The 14,453-nt window shown below is 43.0% G+C and overlaps 1 protein-coding gene across 1 annotated transcript; it reads right to left on the minus strand.

Moving 5' to 3' along the window:
- Positions 1–390: 390 nt before the first annotated feature.
- Positions 391–12,869, minus strand: LOC149221134 (CO(2)-response secreted protease-like). The gene is made up of 11 exons (XM_089385008.1): positions 12,730–12,869; positions 12,548–12,639; positions 12,357–12,454; positions 12,119–12,277; positions 3,322–3,433; positions 2,683–3,241; positions 2,234–2,349; positions 1,907–2,152; positions 1,682–1,796; positions 1,386–1,602; positions 391–1,121 (listed from the first exon to the last, which is right to left on the minus strand). The coding sequence occupies exons 1-11, from the start codon at positions 12,805–12,807 to the stop codon at positions 562–564; spliced, it is 2,352 nt and encodes a 783-aa protein (XP_089241134.1). The 5' UTR covers positions 12,808–12,869; the 3' UTR covers positions 391–561.
- Positions 12,870–14,453: the final 1,584 nt, after the last annotated feature.

Here is a 14,453-nt window from a genome sequence, read left to right on the forward strand (position 1 = left end):
CTTGCCCTTAAACTTCAAGACCCCTTGAATAGTTATCTTATATGTTGAATACTTATCTGAGTTCCTATGATTTGGGAAACAATATTTTCTTAGTTATGTGTTTTTGGAAGTAGGTTGGTTTATTGTAATTGGCTTTTGGAGTTTTTGGTGTTTAGAATCAATTTGCAATAATCTCATCACTGCGACATTTATAAAATAAATGTATTTATTTCATAAAATATTAAAAAAATTGATTGATAAAATTTCAAAATTTTGGTAAACTGTTTATGTGTTCCAAATTTGGAAACTCATTTTTTCCCACTTTTCCATTATATTGATGACTGTGCAAGAAATCACCAGAGATAATTATATCTAACAAAAAAACAAATTTAGAAACTCATTTTTTCCCTCTTTACCATTATATTGATGACTGTGCAAGAAATTGCGAGAGATAATTATATCTAACAAAAAACAGGTTTACAAAAAGCAAGTTTCGCTTGTTTATCACTTTATGGTCTATGCAAGCAATATGCAGCCCTGTTGGTTTCGTTTGTTTTATTACTTGACCATCTATAAGTTTGGTCACACCAGATTCACTGCAAAAGGAGTACGAACGTTATGCTTTCCATCGCTCCAAACGAGCGAACCGAAAACATATCCTTTGGTGGCAACCTTGGTTGGTGTAAAAACTACGTCGAAAGATAGCTTCTTGGAAGTTTGAGAGAATTGAAGAATTTCTGGAGAGACCTTCACACTCAGACCCGGAGGTGCACCGATGGTAACCTTGTAAGTGGGTGCGAGATCAGGACTGATGTTTGTGACGCTTCTGCTTACAATTGTGCTCCCATTCACAACATTTAACTTGGAAATGGCTATACTTGGATAGTTCATGTTACTGATCAGATCCACCTTTGCACTGGACGGACACCTATAGGTTTTATTTGCAGCGATGAGCTTGATATTCTCAGTGTCCAGACCGTAATTACAAAGAAAGTGGAAGTAATCATCGGTTGATGTTTCATATACAAGTCCTGGTTGCAGAGCTCCAATTGGATTTACTACTCCCGCTCCAAAATCAAAAGGCGTCCCAGCGATATCTGATGCATTAGTCAATAATTCTCCCATATTGTTCCTTACAATGGCTGCCAGTTATATTAGAGTGCGGATGTTAGAAAGAGAGGCAGTTGTGAAACCAGATTTTTTGTGACATATATACATATATACGCTGACATTGAAATAATTAAATATCCATTACCATTAACATTGACTACAATCACTAGTTGAACTAATTCAATACTTGACTTCAAGGATGGCCATAAGTACTTCTTCAAGGATGGCCATAAGTACTCGAAAAAAGTTGGTTTAAGGCATTATGCATTTCAAGAATAAAACCTGATCATAAGTACCTGTTGTCATCAGGGCTGATCTGATAACAGAGGGGCTCCAAGTAGGATTCATAGATTTTAAAAATGCAGCAGCTCCGCTAACATGAGGAACTGCTGCGGATGTTCCAGACATCATGTTAAATGCGGTAGACATCGTCTCTGAAAGAACTGTGTCTATAAACGTATTGGGAGGATCCCATGCAGCAATGATGTTCAGACCTGGTGCGCTGATGTCCGGCTGCAAATATCAATTGAAGGATTCAGGTTGTGATGATCTCTCATAATTAGCTTCTGAAAGTTAATTGGCCACCACTTACCTTGAGAATGTTCTGGGTCAGCGCTCCAGGACCTCTTGATGAAAAAGATGCAACAACAGGAGCCGGCTTCTCATTTGCAACCACCGTTGATGGAGTAATTGTTGCAACAGGATTTCTATAATGACAAGGCTTGGAAGATTATAATAAACAGCCACACTGTAATTGGATGAGCGAAATGAATCGATATAAACATGTGAAAAGAGCAGGAATTGTAGGCGAACGCACCTGGTTGAGTTTATGTAAGAAACTATCTCTGTTGCAAACGATTTATTTATTGCAGTCCCTGCAAAGGTACCGTACTCATATGCTTCAGATAGCTGTAAGTCGTCCACGACAATCACGCCTACGGCTCCAGTGAAGTCCTCGATTTCTAGTACCATTAATCCCGTCGACGTAGCTGTCTCATTTGCAATACAGACTACAATCTTTCCTTTCGTTTTGTTTCCATCTAAGCAACCTAGAACACAATTGCTGCACAATACCTTCCTTTGAATTTCCCCTCTTCATGAAAAATATAATTATAAAATTCCTACATTGTGTACTTCAATTTACCTTGCTGCTACTGGGTCAAAGGGTCCTCGGTCACAGGACTCGACAGGTATGCTTCCTCCGTACACAAGCGGGTGCACGGCCGATTGGCTGAGATTCGAAAATGTGATGCCCTTACCCTAAATGCACAGTACAAATTTTTACAGCCAAATCCCAAAATACTGGATCTACAAATCACGAAAAATGTATATGCATTTTACAACAGGTTTGTTTATAGAACTAATCCACATCTGTTTGATCATCAGAATTGTTATGCTAATTCGAGAGTGACGAAACTGCATTTTATTGCCCCTTTAGTCGACTTCTTTATAAAATAGTCTTTAATACTATTAGGAACAGGCATGCTCTTGAAGGGCAGAAATGAAATTATTAATTGTTGTGAAGAAATGAAATTATTAATTGTTGTGTAAAGTGAAAAAACATTATACTATTGCCTAACACCTTGTTCTCATCTGAATAATGTTACCGTTGCCTAATACAATGTTTGACTGGAAATCCCGGTCGATTGAGGTCGCTCCCACTGTAATAATCCACGGTGCAGCATTAACCACTGTTTGGGAATCCGGTCTCTCGTTTCCTGCAGAGGATACAACCAGAATTCCTTTCTGAGTAGCATGAAATGCTCCTATGGCAATTGGATCGTTCACAAAATCGGCCTGATTACTGGAGCGACTTCCAATTGAGATGGATACAATATCCACTCCATCTTTAACTGCATCGTCAAAGGCAGCTAAAGTCTGCACACCAGGACACCCATAGTCCAGCCCACAAACCCTATACATGGCAATTCTGGTAGAGGAACTGGCCGGTCCACCTCTGGCTGTTCCCTTAGCGAGACCATTATAGTTTGCATTATCCACAAAGCTGCCAGCTGCAGTGGAAGCTGTAAACGTGCCATGGCCCAAATAATCTCTTGCAGTCCTTGTTTGTGGAAATATTGATTTCGGTTTAATACTTGTCACCAAATCATTGTCCTCTCCACCTGAGTAATATCTTGCCCCAATTATTTTCCTGCTAAGACAACAATATTATTTTAGCTGTAAGCCACACAAGAATAGAAGCAACGAACTTATTTCAGTTGCATGGATCACCTGTTGCAGTTGGAAACGTTGAAACCTTCTCCCTTAACGCATGCTCCCTTCCACCGCGAAGGAACAGGGCCCATGCCCTTGTCACTGAAGCTGGCTGCTTCCGGCCAAATGCCTTCAGATGAAAGATTATTTTCCAACAAGTTATATGGATTGTTTAAAAAACAAATAAAAACCATTAATATAAACAGAGTACTTTTTAACCTATGTAGAAATTTCATTCCTCATTGATATCATATAAAGAATATAAAGATAACTATATTGATATAAACTATTTTTATATAAAGATAAAATAATAATTTTTCTATAAATAAATATGTACATAATATATAAATTTAAAATAATAATATTTTTTATATATAAATGTTTTTATTGACTTTGTTGTGGAGTTTTTCATTGAAATTCAGTGAAACAATTTTGTTCGAAATTCAGTGAAATTTTTTTGTTGTAATATTGCGAATTTAGTTTGTTTAAACTTAATTTTTCAATGGATTCAATCTTTATTTACATTAAATTCCTAAGTCAAACTTATAATGCCAATAAATTCTTTTCATAAACCAAATTTATAATTGCAACAAATTCAAACTCATAATGCCACTCAATTCTTTTCAGAGATCAAATTATCATAAATCAAACATATAATGTGAACCCTAAGTTAATGGAATCCATCTCCGAAAACTCTTTTGCTTACGAGGGAATTAGCGCTCTGCAACTCAAACCCTCATGGCGGAAAGGCGGTGAAAAGCTAAGGCAGTCGTGAAGTGTGGAACACTGACACAGACTAGTCCAGCAACAATTGACAGCGGCCAAAGCAACAAAGGCATGACAGAAAATGTCAGGAGGGGAGAGATCCCCTCCTACCGAGACACGGCTGCAGGAGACAGACAGAGTAGCCAGGAGTCAGAGGAACGGAAGAACACAGGCCCGGTGCTAGGAGCGGCCTGGCAATCAGGCCACAGAGGAAAGTGCCTATCATGCACAACAGAAAAACCCAAATATGTGATCCCAGCGAACAAGCTCGAAAAGTACCGAAGTTACATGAGGGACCATGCCCTTATCTGCAAGTTTGTCGAAGTCTGGCCGTCGGAAAGAGACCTCACCAAGTGGATACAGCAGAAATGGCAGCCGCAAGGCCACATCGAGCTCAAGCTGGGAGCGAAAGGCTTCTTTATGGTAATCTTCTTTAACCTGAAAGATAGAGAAAAGGTATTTGATAATGGCCCGTATTTTTATAATAATGCTAGTCTGTTCATGCGCTTCTGGGCAGATTGCTATAACCCTGACAAAGAAACCTTTCTAGCTGCTCCTGTCTCGGTCCGCTTATTTGGGCTCCCCATAGACTTCTGGGACCAAGATATCCTGGAAGGAATAGGCAACTCTATAGGAAGCTTCGTGAAAATAGCAGAAACTACAAAGAATGGCAGATACACCTCGTATGCCAGGATCTGTGTCTACATGAACCTAGCAAACCCCATTCCTAACACTATAGAGCTTGAATACCATGAAGACGTTTGGCAGCAGAACATAGACTATGAACACATCCCATTTAGGTGTCGTAGGTGCCATACCCACGACCATCTAGCAAAACAATGCCCAATAACTAGGGAGGAAGAAGAAAACAGAGAGCCCCAAAAAAAAAAGAGGGAGCTGGACCAGGATGACTTCCAAGAGGTGAGAAATAAAAGGAAAGCCAAAAAGGAACCCCCCCAGAAAGATAGGAAAGGCAAACAACCCGACGCAGTAAAACCAAACAGTTTCGCTATATTGCAGGTAGAGGAGGATGAGGAAGATCAGCTCATGGAAAATAAGGAGGATAAAGGCTCAGACTACAGTGAAAACAGTGAAAGGAACCTAGCCAAAAGAAAAGCCCTGAGTGAGACACCGGAACAGGATAAGGAAACAGACGAACAAGCTGATCAGAAGGAGACAGACCAGGAGTCCAGTAGGGAAGACCTAAGCCAAGAAGAGGAAGTGTTGGAAAACTTGTTGCACGAATGGAAGAACCTGGACGAGAGGTTTATTCCTGAAGAACAAAAGAAGCTGTATACTGAAACCTTTCAGCAATACAAAACCAAATTAGAAAAAGGAAAAGCCTCAACAACAGAAAACCAAGAGACTCAAAAGGAAAGCAGACCTGAGCAGAATGGACAAAATAAAGGGGGGGAAAAAAGAGAGGAAGAAGAAACATTAAGGACTCCATACAACTCATGGGAGAAACGTTAGTCAATACTGGAAAAGTAGTTCCGCTATCAGTGGTGTTCCAAACCCTCTCCCAAGTTAACCAATGATTTTGACATCATGGAATATCAGAGGCTTAAATAGAAAAGGTAAACAAAGACATCTGGCAGCACGACTCAAAAAAGACAAACCTCAGATTATGCTTCTCCAAGAAACCAAAATCCCAGGTCAGAAAATGGATGAAATCCTCAATAAAATAAAACCAAGATACGAACATGTCACTATAGATCCCAAAGGAAGTGCAGGAGGGATAGCCATTCTCTGGAACCCAGCTGAAGTCCTCGCCGACTGGTGGATAGGAATGCCAAGAATCCTCGCTAGGAGATTCAGACTAATAGGACAAAGTGAATGGGTGGTGATCTCGGCTGTATATGGTCCCCACACCCAAGCAGACAGAGACCTGTTCCACAATCAGCTGACTAAGCTTCGAAGTTTGCACCAGGAGCAGAGATGGATCCTGGCTGGAGACTTCAACTTAATCGCTTCTCGAGAAGAGAAAAAAGGTGGAATAAGCAGGGAAGACCCAGAAATGGAAAGATTCAAAGAACTGCAGACAAAATTAAGAGTGGTTGATATCCCAACCATAAATGGGAAATTTACATGGAATAACAGAAGAGGCAGGTCCAAACAGATTGCTTCAAGACTGGACAAATTCCTCATCTCAGAGCATATAATCAGGCTGGATATCTTTTATGAAGCCTCTATCCTACCCTCAACAGGGTCGGACCACTGGCCAATAAAGTTGGAAATAGCCCTAAATAATCAGAACAAAAAGAGACCCTTCAGGTTCGAGTCCTTTTGGCTCAGAGCCCCTGACTTCCTAGACAAAGTAAGAGCTGGTCGCAGGGTAGCAAAAGTGGAAAGGAGGGCCGCAACAAAATGCACTCATTTCAGCTAAGGCTCAAAGAAATTAAAAGCAAAATCAAAAAGTGGAACAAGGAAGAATTTGGCAATATCCAACAGGAGCAGGGCAAACTCCAATCCAGAATGGAAAGAATCCAGCAACAAATCATCTTGGAAGGTCGAAGTCAGGATCTGGCAAAGGAGGAAGGTAGAGTAATCACCCAATTACAGGAAAGGCGAAAACAGGAGGAAATCCTGTGGAAGCAGAAATCCCGAATCCAATGGCTCAAAGAAGGAGACGAAAACTCCAAATTCTTCCACAAAGCCATGATAAACCATCGCCATCATAACAAAATCTTCTCCTTGAAAGACAAGGATGGAAACAGAGTGACCCAGCAGGATGAGATTGAGCACCTCTTGGTGGAGCACTTCAAAGGTATTCTCTCCAAACCAAATATCAACAGAGCCGAGGACATAGAAAATCAGCCACCATATTCCCAAGAAAGTCACTAGAGACCAAAACCTGGCCCTTCTCCGGGAAATCTCCAAGGAAGAACTGGAGGAAAAAATAAATAAAATGGCTAAAAATAAGGCCCCGGGGCCCGATGGCTTCACCATCGAATTTTATCAGGCAACTTGGAGCTTCATGGGAAATGATCTGCTTGATCTTGTGGAGGAATCCAGGTGCTCCAAGCACATGCACCAAGGTTTGAATGCTACCTTCCTGGCATTAATTCCAAAGTCTGGCTGCTCAAATGAACCGCAGGGTTTCAGGCCCATCTCTCTATGCAACGTTGTCTACAAAATCCTTGCAACTATCATGGTCAACAGGCTCAAGCCGATCCTACCGGATCTCATTGCCCCAGAGCACACTGGCTTTGTGAAAGGAAGACATATTACAGATGGCATAATAGTCGCCCAGGAAGTGATCCATTCCCTGAAAAGCTCCCGCACCCCCAGCATGCTAATCAAACTCGACCTCGCCAAGGCGTTTGATCGGCTTAGCTGGAATTATCTGGCGGGTATCCTAAAAGCCTATGGTTTTGATAAAAGATGGATAAAATGGATCCTATCTATGGTTAGCTCTCCTGTCATGTCAATTCTCCTAAATGGCTCCCCCTCTGAAGCTTTCACTCCCTCCCGTGGGCTAAGGCAGGGAGACCCCCTGTCTCCCTTCCTCTTCATCCTAGCCGCAGAAGACCTAGGCAGAGTGATTAAGGCTCAGGTTTCCAAGGAACAGATAAAAGGCCTCCGAATCTGCTAAGAAGACATTCCGATCTCCCACCAGCAATTTGTAGATGACGTGATGCTTTACGGTCAAGCCACTCTAAAGGAGGCCCAGAAAATTATCAAATCCCTATCTCAATTCAGCAAAGCCTCCGGGATGGAGATCAATAAAGATAAATCGGAAGTGTTTTTCTTTAACACCTCCTTGGCAGTCCAAAGATTTATGGCTCGTAATTTAGGCTTCAACAGGGGATCATTTCCATCCAAATACCTGGGTATCATATTACATGAGCACCAATTCCGGTCAGCCATCTGGAATCTACTCATAAAGAAAATCTGAAATAAAACGGAGAATTGGACCCACCGCTCGTTGAATGCTCCAAGCCGGATAACCTTATTGAAAGCTGTTCTGCAGGCCATGCCAAATTACCAGCTCTCGTGCCAAGCGATACCAAAGGCTGCAAGCCAAAAGCTAGTCTCCCTGTTCAAAAATTTCCTCTGGTAGGGGACCAGCAAAACAAGAAAGTGGGCCCTTATCTCATGGGAGTGGCTTTGCCGACTCCCTAACGATGGCGGTCTAGGACTCCGTGACCCCTTCGTCCTAAACCAAGTTATGGGTGCGAAGCTCTGGTGGAGGTGGCTTCAGGGTGGCCCTGACCTGTGGAAGGTGCTGTGGGAAAGAAAATACGACGTGGCAGGGGAAATCGAAGAAAAACTGAGAAGCACGACAGAGACCAGAGGCTCTGCAATCTGGAACCTGGCAAGAGGCAGCAAGGACCTGATAAGGGAGCATTGTTTCTGGGAGATTTGGGCAGGGGACAAAGCCAGATTCTGGGAGGAATCTTGGCAGCAACGAGATTGTCTCATTCAAAAAGACAACCTCCATGACATCCTTGCCTTTTCGGCCTAGGCCAGGGCCTCAACTGTCAGCAACTTCTGGAAGCCCAACGAGGCTAGATACTAGCGAAATTGGAAATTTAAAGAGGACTGGGAAGGAGCACCAGAAACCGACAGATGGCAAGACTACTATACAGAGATGGCTTCTCGGAAAATAGCAAAGAAAACAGGGTCTGACATTCTCAGATGGGGCAAACGCATTCAAGGAAATTTCACCATAGTAGAAGCCTACCACCTTCATAGCAACCTAAATCATCAACCGGAAACAAAACAATGGAAGAATCTGTGGGGAATTAAACACTGGCCTAAAATCTCTTTTTTCACTTGGACCATTCTACACGGTAGAGCGCTCACTTGGGATCAGATTCTGCGGAGAGGAAGCCAAGGACCATCCCGATGCGCCCTCTGTTGCTCCCAAGGGGAAACCATGGAACATTTGATGAACTGTTGCTCCGTCAGCTCCTCCCTTTGGGAAAACCACCGCAATTTGTTTGAGCGCCAACACAGAAACCAGCAAAGCATCGTCAACACAATTGTCAATTGGCCAAAAAAGCCTTACCTGAACTCGATGGTTAACCGCGCCTGGCTCATTTCCGCCGGATTCCTCCTCTGGAATATCTGGAAAGCTCGGAATGGGGCAATCTTCAAATCACAAACCCGAACCCCCGCAGCTATCTGGGAGCAATTCATTAAAAACATTCGGCAAACAATCTTATCGGAAAGCTGGCGGGACGAAGATTGGCAGGTCACGACTTCGGAAGAATCAATCCTGAATAAACTAGAGGTCAGACAGAGCATGGTCACCGGCGGGGGTTCTCGAAAAGAACTGGCCAAAATAGGGGCAGAAAGCAACCAGTACAGACACCCCCCACAAGGATTCATAAAATTAAACTTCGACGGCGCTGCAAAGCACAACCCAGGCGAGGCCGGCAAAGGAGGAGTCTTAAGAGACGCAGAGGGTAACACACTAAGAACTTTTGCGATGGACTGTGGGGAAGCTTTGAATAATGAAGCCACGCTGCACGCCCTGAAACGGGGCCTAGAAATAGCTCTTCGGGACAACCTCAAACGCCTCCAAGTCGAGGGGGACTCGAAGTTGGTAATTGACATGGTTAGGAAGCTCTAGCAGCATATACCAGCAGAAAGGCTAAGCAAAAGCTGGAGAACCACTTGGCTGGTTGGCGAAATTGGGAAGCTCCTTCCCAAAATAGACTACCTCCTCCCGACTCACACCAGGCGCGCAGGTAACAAACCAACAGATTGGCTTGCGAATTGGGGATGCCGGAACCGGGGCAAAGAAATCGACAGCGTGGGTCTGCCGCATCTGAACCAGGAGGAAAAAGCCCAACTCCAACAACTGCTAAGAGTTGATGAAGGTGGGAATGGCATGAAAGAGATGAACGGTCAGGATCAGGTGGCACGCAGCGGAGGCGGGGATAATCTCCAACAGCAGGGATCGAACAACTCATCCGTGGGAAAAGGCAGAGGAGAAAGGCAGGCACATGTTGGGCAGGTGACGGGGCATGATAGGAATGGCCGAACAAACAGAAGGGACGTGCGAGCTGAGACTTCATCAAGGAATGATCTAGAGCCAGCTCCGGAATTCGGGAGATTGGACAGGGGAAGGACGACTACTGGCACCAGGAGTAAAGAAAGGCTATGGCAAGAGCAGCCGGACAGAGGTTGGAATAATGAAACATAAAGTGGAAAGTACAAGCCATGCCACTTCCCGAGATGGGGAAGCCAGAATGCGTGACGGAAAAACAAACGGCCATGCGGAGGCCGGAAATTCAACCAGCCAAGTGGCGGCCCTTTCGACATGGCAACGAGTTAATAAACCTGAGGAAACAGATGGCAATCTCATTCAGTTTGGTAAGAACGATGACAAAGAACGGAAAGACGCCTGCTCACCTCTGCGACTAGCCCTCCTCCTCGACCTCAGCAAGAAAAGGCGGTATGTTTCCTACAGTCCTCGTCCTTCTGACATGCATGTTTGTTTCTATGTTCTCTTGGTCTGGCTGGATATGCTCTGGTCTTGCGTGCAGACTCCCTGCTGCTCTGAAGTTAAGGGCCCGGGCTCTTACTGGTTTCTCCTTTCCCATCCCCATGTAAGGAATGTTTTGATGTATGTTAGTTCTACGTCCTGCTCTGTGAGTCAGGCTGTGTGGGGGGCTTCGCCGGGCTTCGTCACGATTCTGGAGGGTCCTCGTACCCCTGGTCTTTTCTTCTCTCTGGCCTACTTCCGTGGTTGGCTCCTCTTCTGCTTCTCCCTTCTGCTGGCCAAGGTCAGGTTTCGCCGCCTTGCTTCTCGGGGGGTTCTCCGAGTTCCTGTGAGATGGTGGTGGGTCTTCAACCGCCGTGCCCACAATGGAAATGCCCCATGGTCTCGGGCGCCCACTCATGCTGAGCCTGCCGTTACAATGGAACAGATCCCGATCGTGCTCCATTTCTCTCGCGCTGACCATTGGTTTTTCGCTGTGGCACGACGGAAAGTGTCCTCTATTCCCAAGCACCAGACGAGAGGAAAGATGGCTCCAAGAAAGACTAACTCCGATAAGAAAAGGGAGGCTGGCACGAGTAGTCAACCGAACAAAAGGGGCGGAAAGCCCGACCTCGACAAGCTCCTTCACCTGATTGATGGCTACATGACTGGCATCTCTCCCGCGGTCCGCTCTCTTATCCATGAATGGGAGCCTGAGCTGAGGGAAATAAGCGCGAACCAAGAGATTCCCCGTGAGGACTGGGAAGTCATCACAGACCCGGGCACCAGAAGAGGCAGGAACACGCTATTCAAAAGAACGTTACAATTCTATTGGATCATGAAGCATGTGGTCGGCAGGGCTATGGAGGTCAACGAGGCAGTTCGCGAAGAGGAAGATGAAGAGCGCAAAGAAGCTGAAGAACTCCTCAAACGCCAACTGATGGAAGAATCGGCCTCCATAAAGAACATCCTCCTAAAAGAACTTGCGGCTGTCCAAGTCCAGGTCTCCAGAAACCATCTCCTGCTAAAGGACATGGAGCAAATGATGCTGGAGCTCAAATGGGCCATTGAGCAGAAGATGCTGAAGGCAGGCGCTAACGACTCTAAGCCTAGCCCAGTTAATTTGTCGGATGAAGATTAGTGGTTATCTACTGTTTTATGATGAATCTGCACTATATGTGGGCACCGTATTTTGTTAATGTAGTTAGCCTCGTTTTTAATAAGCAGAACAATGGTTATGATAGGAAGAAGGAATTAAACATTTTTAAATTTTGGTAAGGCTTTAAGGCCAAAAGGTGGCGGTCTCGTTTCCTTCGGGCACACCAGCCACCCGAACTCTAGATGTATGTAATTTTGCTGTTTTTGGAATGAAGATGCCTAACCTTACCAAAAAAAATCAAACTTATAATGCCACTAAATTCTTTTGAGAGATCAAATTTATAATTGCAACACATTCCTTTCACATTTTTTACACATTAAGCCAAAAAAAACAGCTCCATCTATATAGAACAGTTAGACTCTTACTTTTAACTAATTCTAAAATACACAGATTTTAAATATCTCCCTCCAACTCTAAATCAGATAGAGTTTCAAATGCGTAATATTGCCTTATACCTGTATCTAGAAACCCCATGATGACATCGGCGCCAGAAGATTTCGGTTTTCTGTAAGAAGAGGCTGGCATGGCCAAGTTCTTTTCCAAGTAGTCCCATGAGTGTGTTGTATGAAGGTTTAACACTGGATCAGGGAACACTGATAATACTCCTGCTTTCCCTGCTAAATCGTGGGAATTTATCAGAATAGCAACATGGGGGCTTACTCATTAACAACAACACTGGTTAACGAGACATACCAACTAATGCAGTCGCTTGTTCTTTGGATAATACTGCTGCGAATCCATTAAAGGCATAAATATAGCTACGCACCAGAGATTGCTCTGCGTGTCTCGGACTGTAAAGGTTCAAATACCCCACACATAAAATATATGAAATCAAGTAACAACGATACCTGTCAAATTCTCAAATTGAATATTTCATTTCATACCTTTCAAGAACAGACGAAAGAACCTTCAAATGACTGGTTACAAGCTCTTCTATATTATTGTGGAGTAAACTCCCCATGTACACAATGTGCACCTGCATGCAGATCAGTGAAATTAGCGACATTAAAACTGAGTAAGGTTGCAGCGGAAAGAGAAGGAATTTGAAGAAATTAAGAGTTCGCACCTTTCCATCGTCAGCAATGGCGAGGCGGAACAGCAGAGTGCAGAGAAAAAGCAATGCAAAATAAAGCTTGAACCCCATCACTAATATTTCTCACTACTATCTACTTCAGTCTACTCAATCTAGATCAGAACGGTCTATTGTAATACTTTGGTGGATGGTTGAGCTTTATTTAATAGAGGGCTAATGAGATCGACCAGAGTGAGTGGTGTCTCTATTGGATCTGACGATGGCCACTTGCAATTAGATTCGTGCAAATCCTTGCAGCGCCAATGTTTAATGGACAAAAAAAACGTCGCAATCGCTTGTCAACTTGAAAATGTACGAAATGTAGAGCATAAATTATATAAATATTACATTGCAAGCTGCATCCAAGCTATTCAATAATGGCGGGCGGGCGGATGGAGCATATCTAATCTTAAAAGTTATTTGGAAAGTCGACTTTGTTTGTCTCTCTTCCCGCCGTTGATTTCTTTTGTCGGCTCTCAATCCCTTCTCTGCTGTCTGTTCTTCAGCGGCTAATTTTAAATTTAACGCGCTTACCCTTTTACCCATAGTTTCATGGATGTGACAATTTCTCTCTTCCAGCTGGCTTACTTTTTTTCTATAATTTCATGATTGTGCGTTGTGCCTCTTTTCCTCTCTTCCAGCTGTTAGATTTCTTTACGACTGTCAGTGCCTCTCCGTCGTCCCAGTTCATCCCTTGCCCCCCTGCTTAAGCGCACCCACCCTCTTTCCTTAGTTATGCAGTTGCGTGTTGCGCTTCTCCACAACATCCATTTGGTTCGTCTACACTCTTTAGAATGCTTGTTGGTGGATCTTGGGTTTGTCCATGCCATACCTTTGTGCATCTGTTGAATTTATTATCCCGGGTACCAGTCGTTCATCATGGCATATTCAGCTTATAGGGCATTAATTGAAAGGTTGCTGTATATGTAGAACTCAACTAATGCCTGGCTATTTATTTTCAGTTGTTTATCACATTTTGGTAAGTGCTCTAAATAATTTAGCATATTATATTAATTCAGTGGTGTATAGACTCAATACCGGCCAAAATCTAACCATGGGCTTATATGGAGATTCTTAATTTATAAATAAACTCAGGTACAATAACATAGTCATGGTAACTTTGTTACAATAATATGAGTCAATAAGATGGCTTATCAATACTGCATGTCCAAAAGACTACCTCATTTTAAATGAAACTTGATTATAAGATTTTTTATAATTAATCAATTTAATTAAAAGAGAAAAAAATACATAAATACTTATTTGATCCATCACTATTACTAAAATTAACCATTCCTCAAAGGTACAAACAAATGTTGATAAGATTATTAAATTGAGAAGGTTGTACTTCTGTTTCCATAGCCAAGCAAATACTACTCTTGTACAAGGTTACCATATAAATGAGTCTGATAGCAGATGGAGATCTGGAAAAAGTCCAGGTGAGCTACTCCTTAGTTCTACCTTGATGGTCCTTGTGTAGCTATTAACGAATGAAATAAGGCTTCTGGTAACTACATAGCAAAAAATTTGGATTTCTTAGTTTATTGTTTTGACATGCATTCAAATGTTAGATCAGTTACACTACAATATATATTTCACTATCAATGAAAATTATTTTTTATAATTCTTTGGTGCTTGTCCTCCATAAGATCAGGATATAAGAACTTTGACCTTGAGCTAATAAATCCCAGTGAAAATCTTCCTCACATGGCCAGATA

The sequence above is a fragment of the Pinus tabuliformis genome, chromosome Q, assembly GCF_031772625.1.
Source record: "Pinus tabuliformis cultivar Carrire ecotype Pingquan chromosome Q, CPIR1, whole genome shotgun sequence".
Lineage (NCBI taxonomy): Eukaryota > Viridiplantae > Streptophyta > Pinopsida > Pinales > Pinaceae > Pinus > Pinus tabuliformis.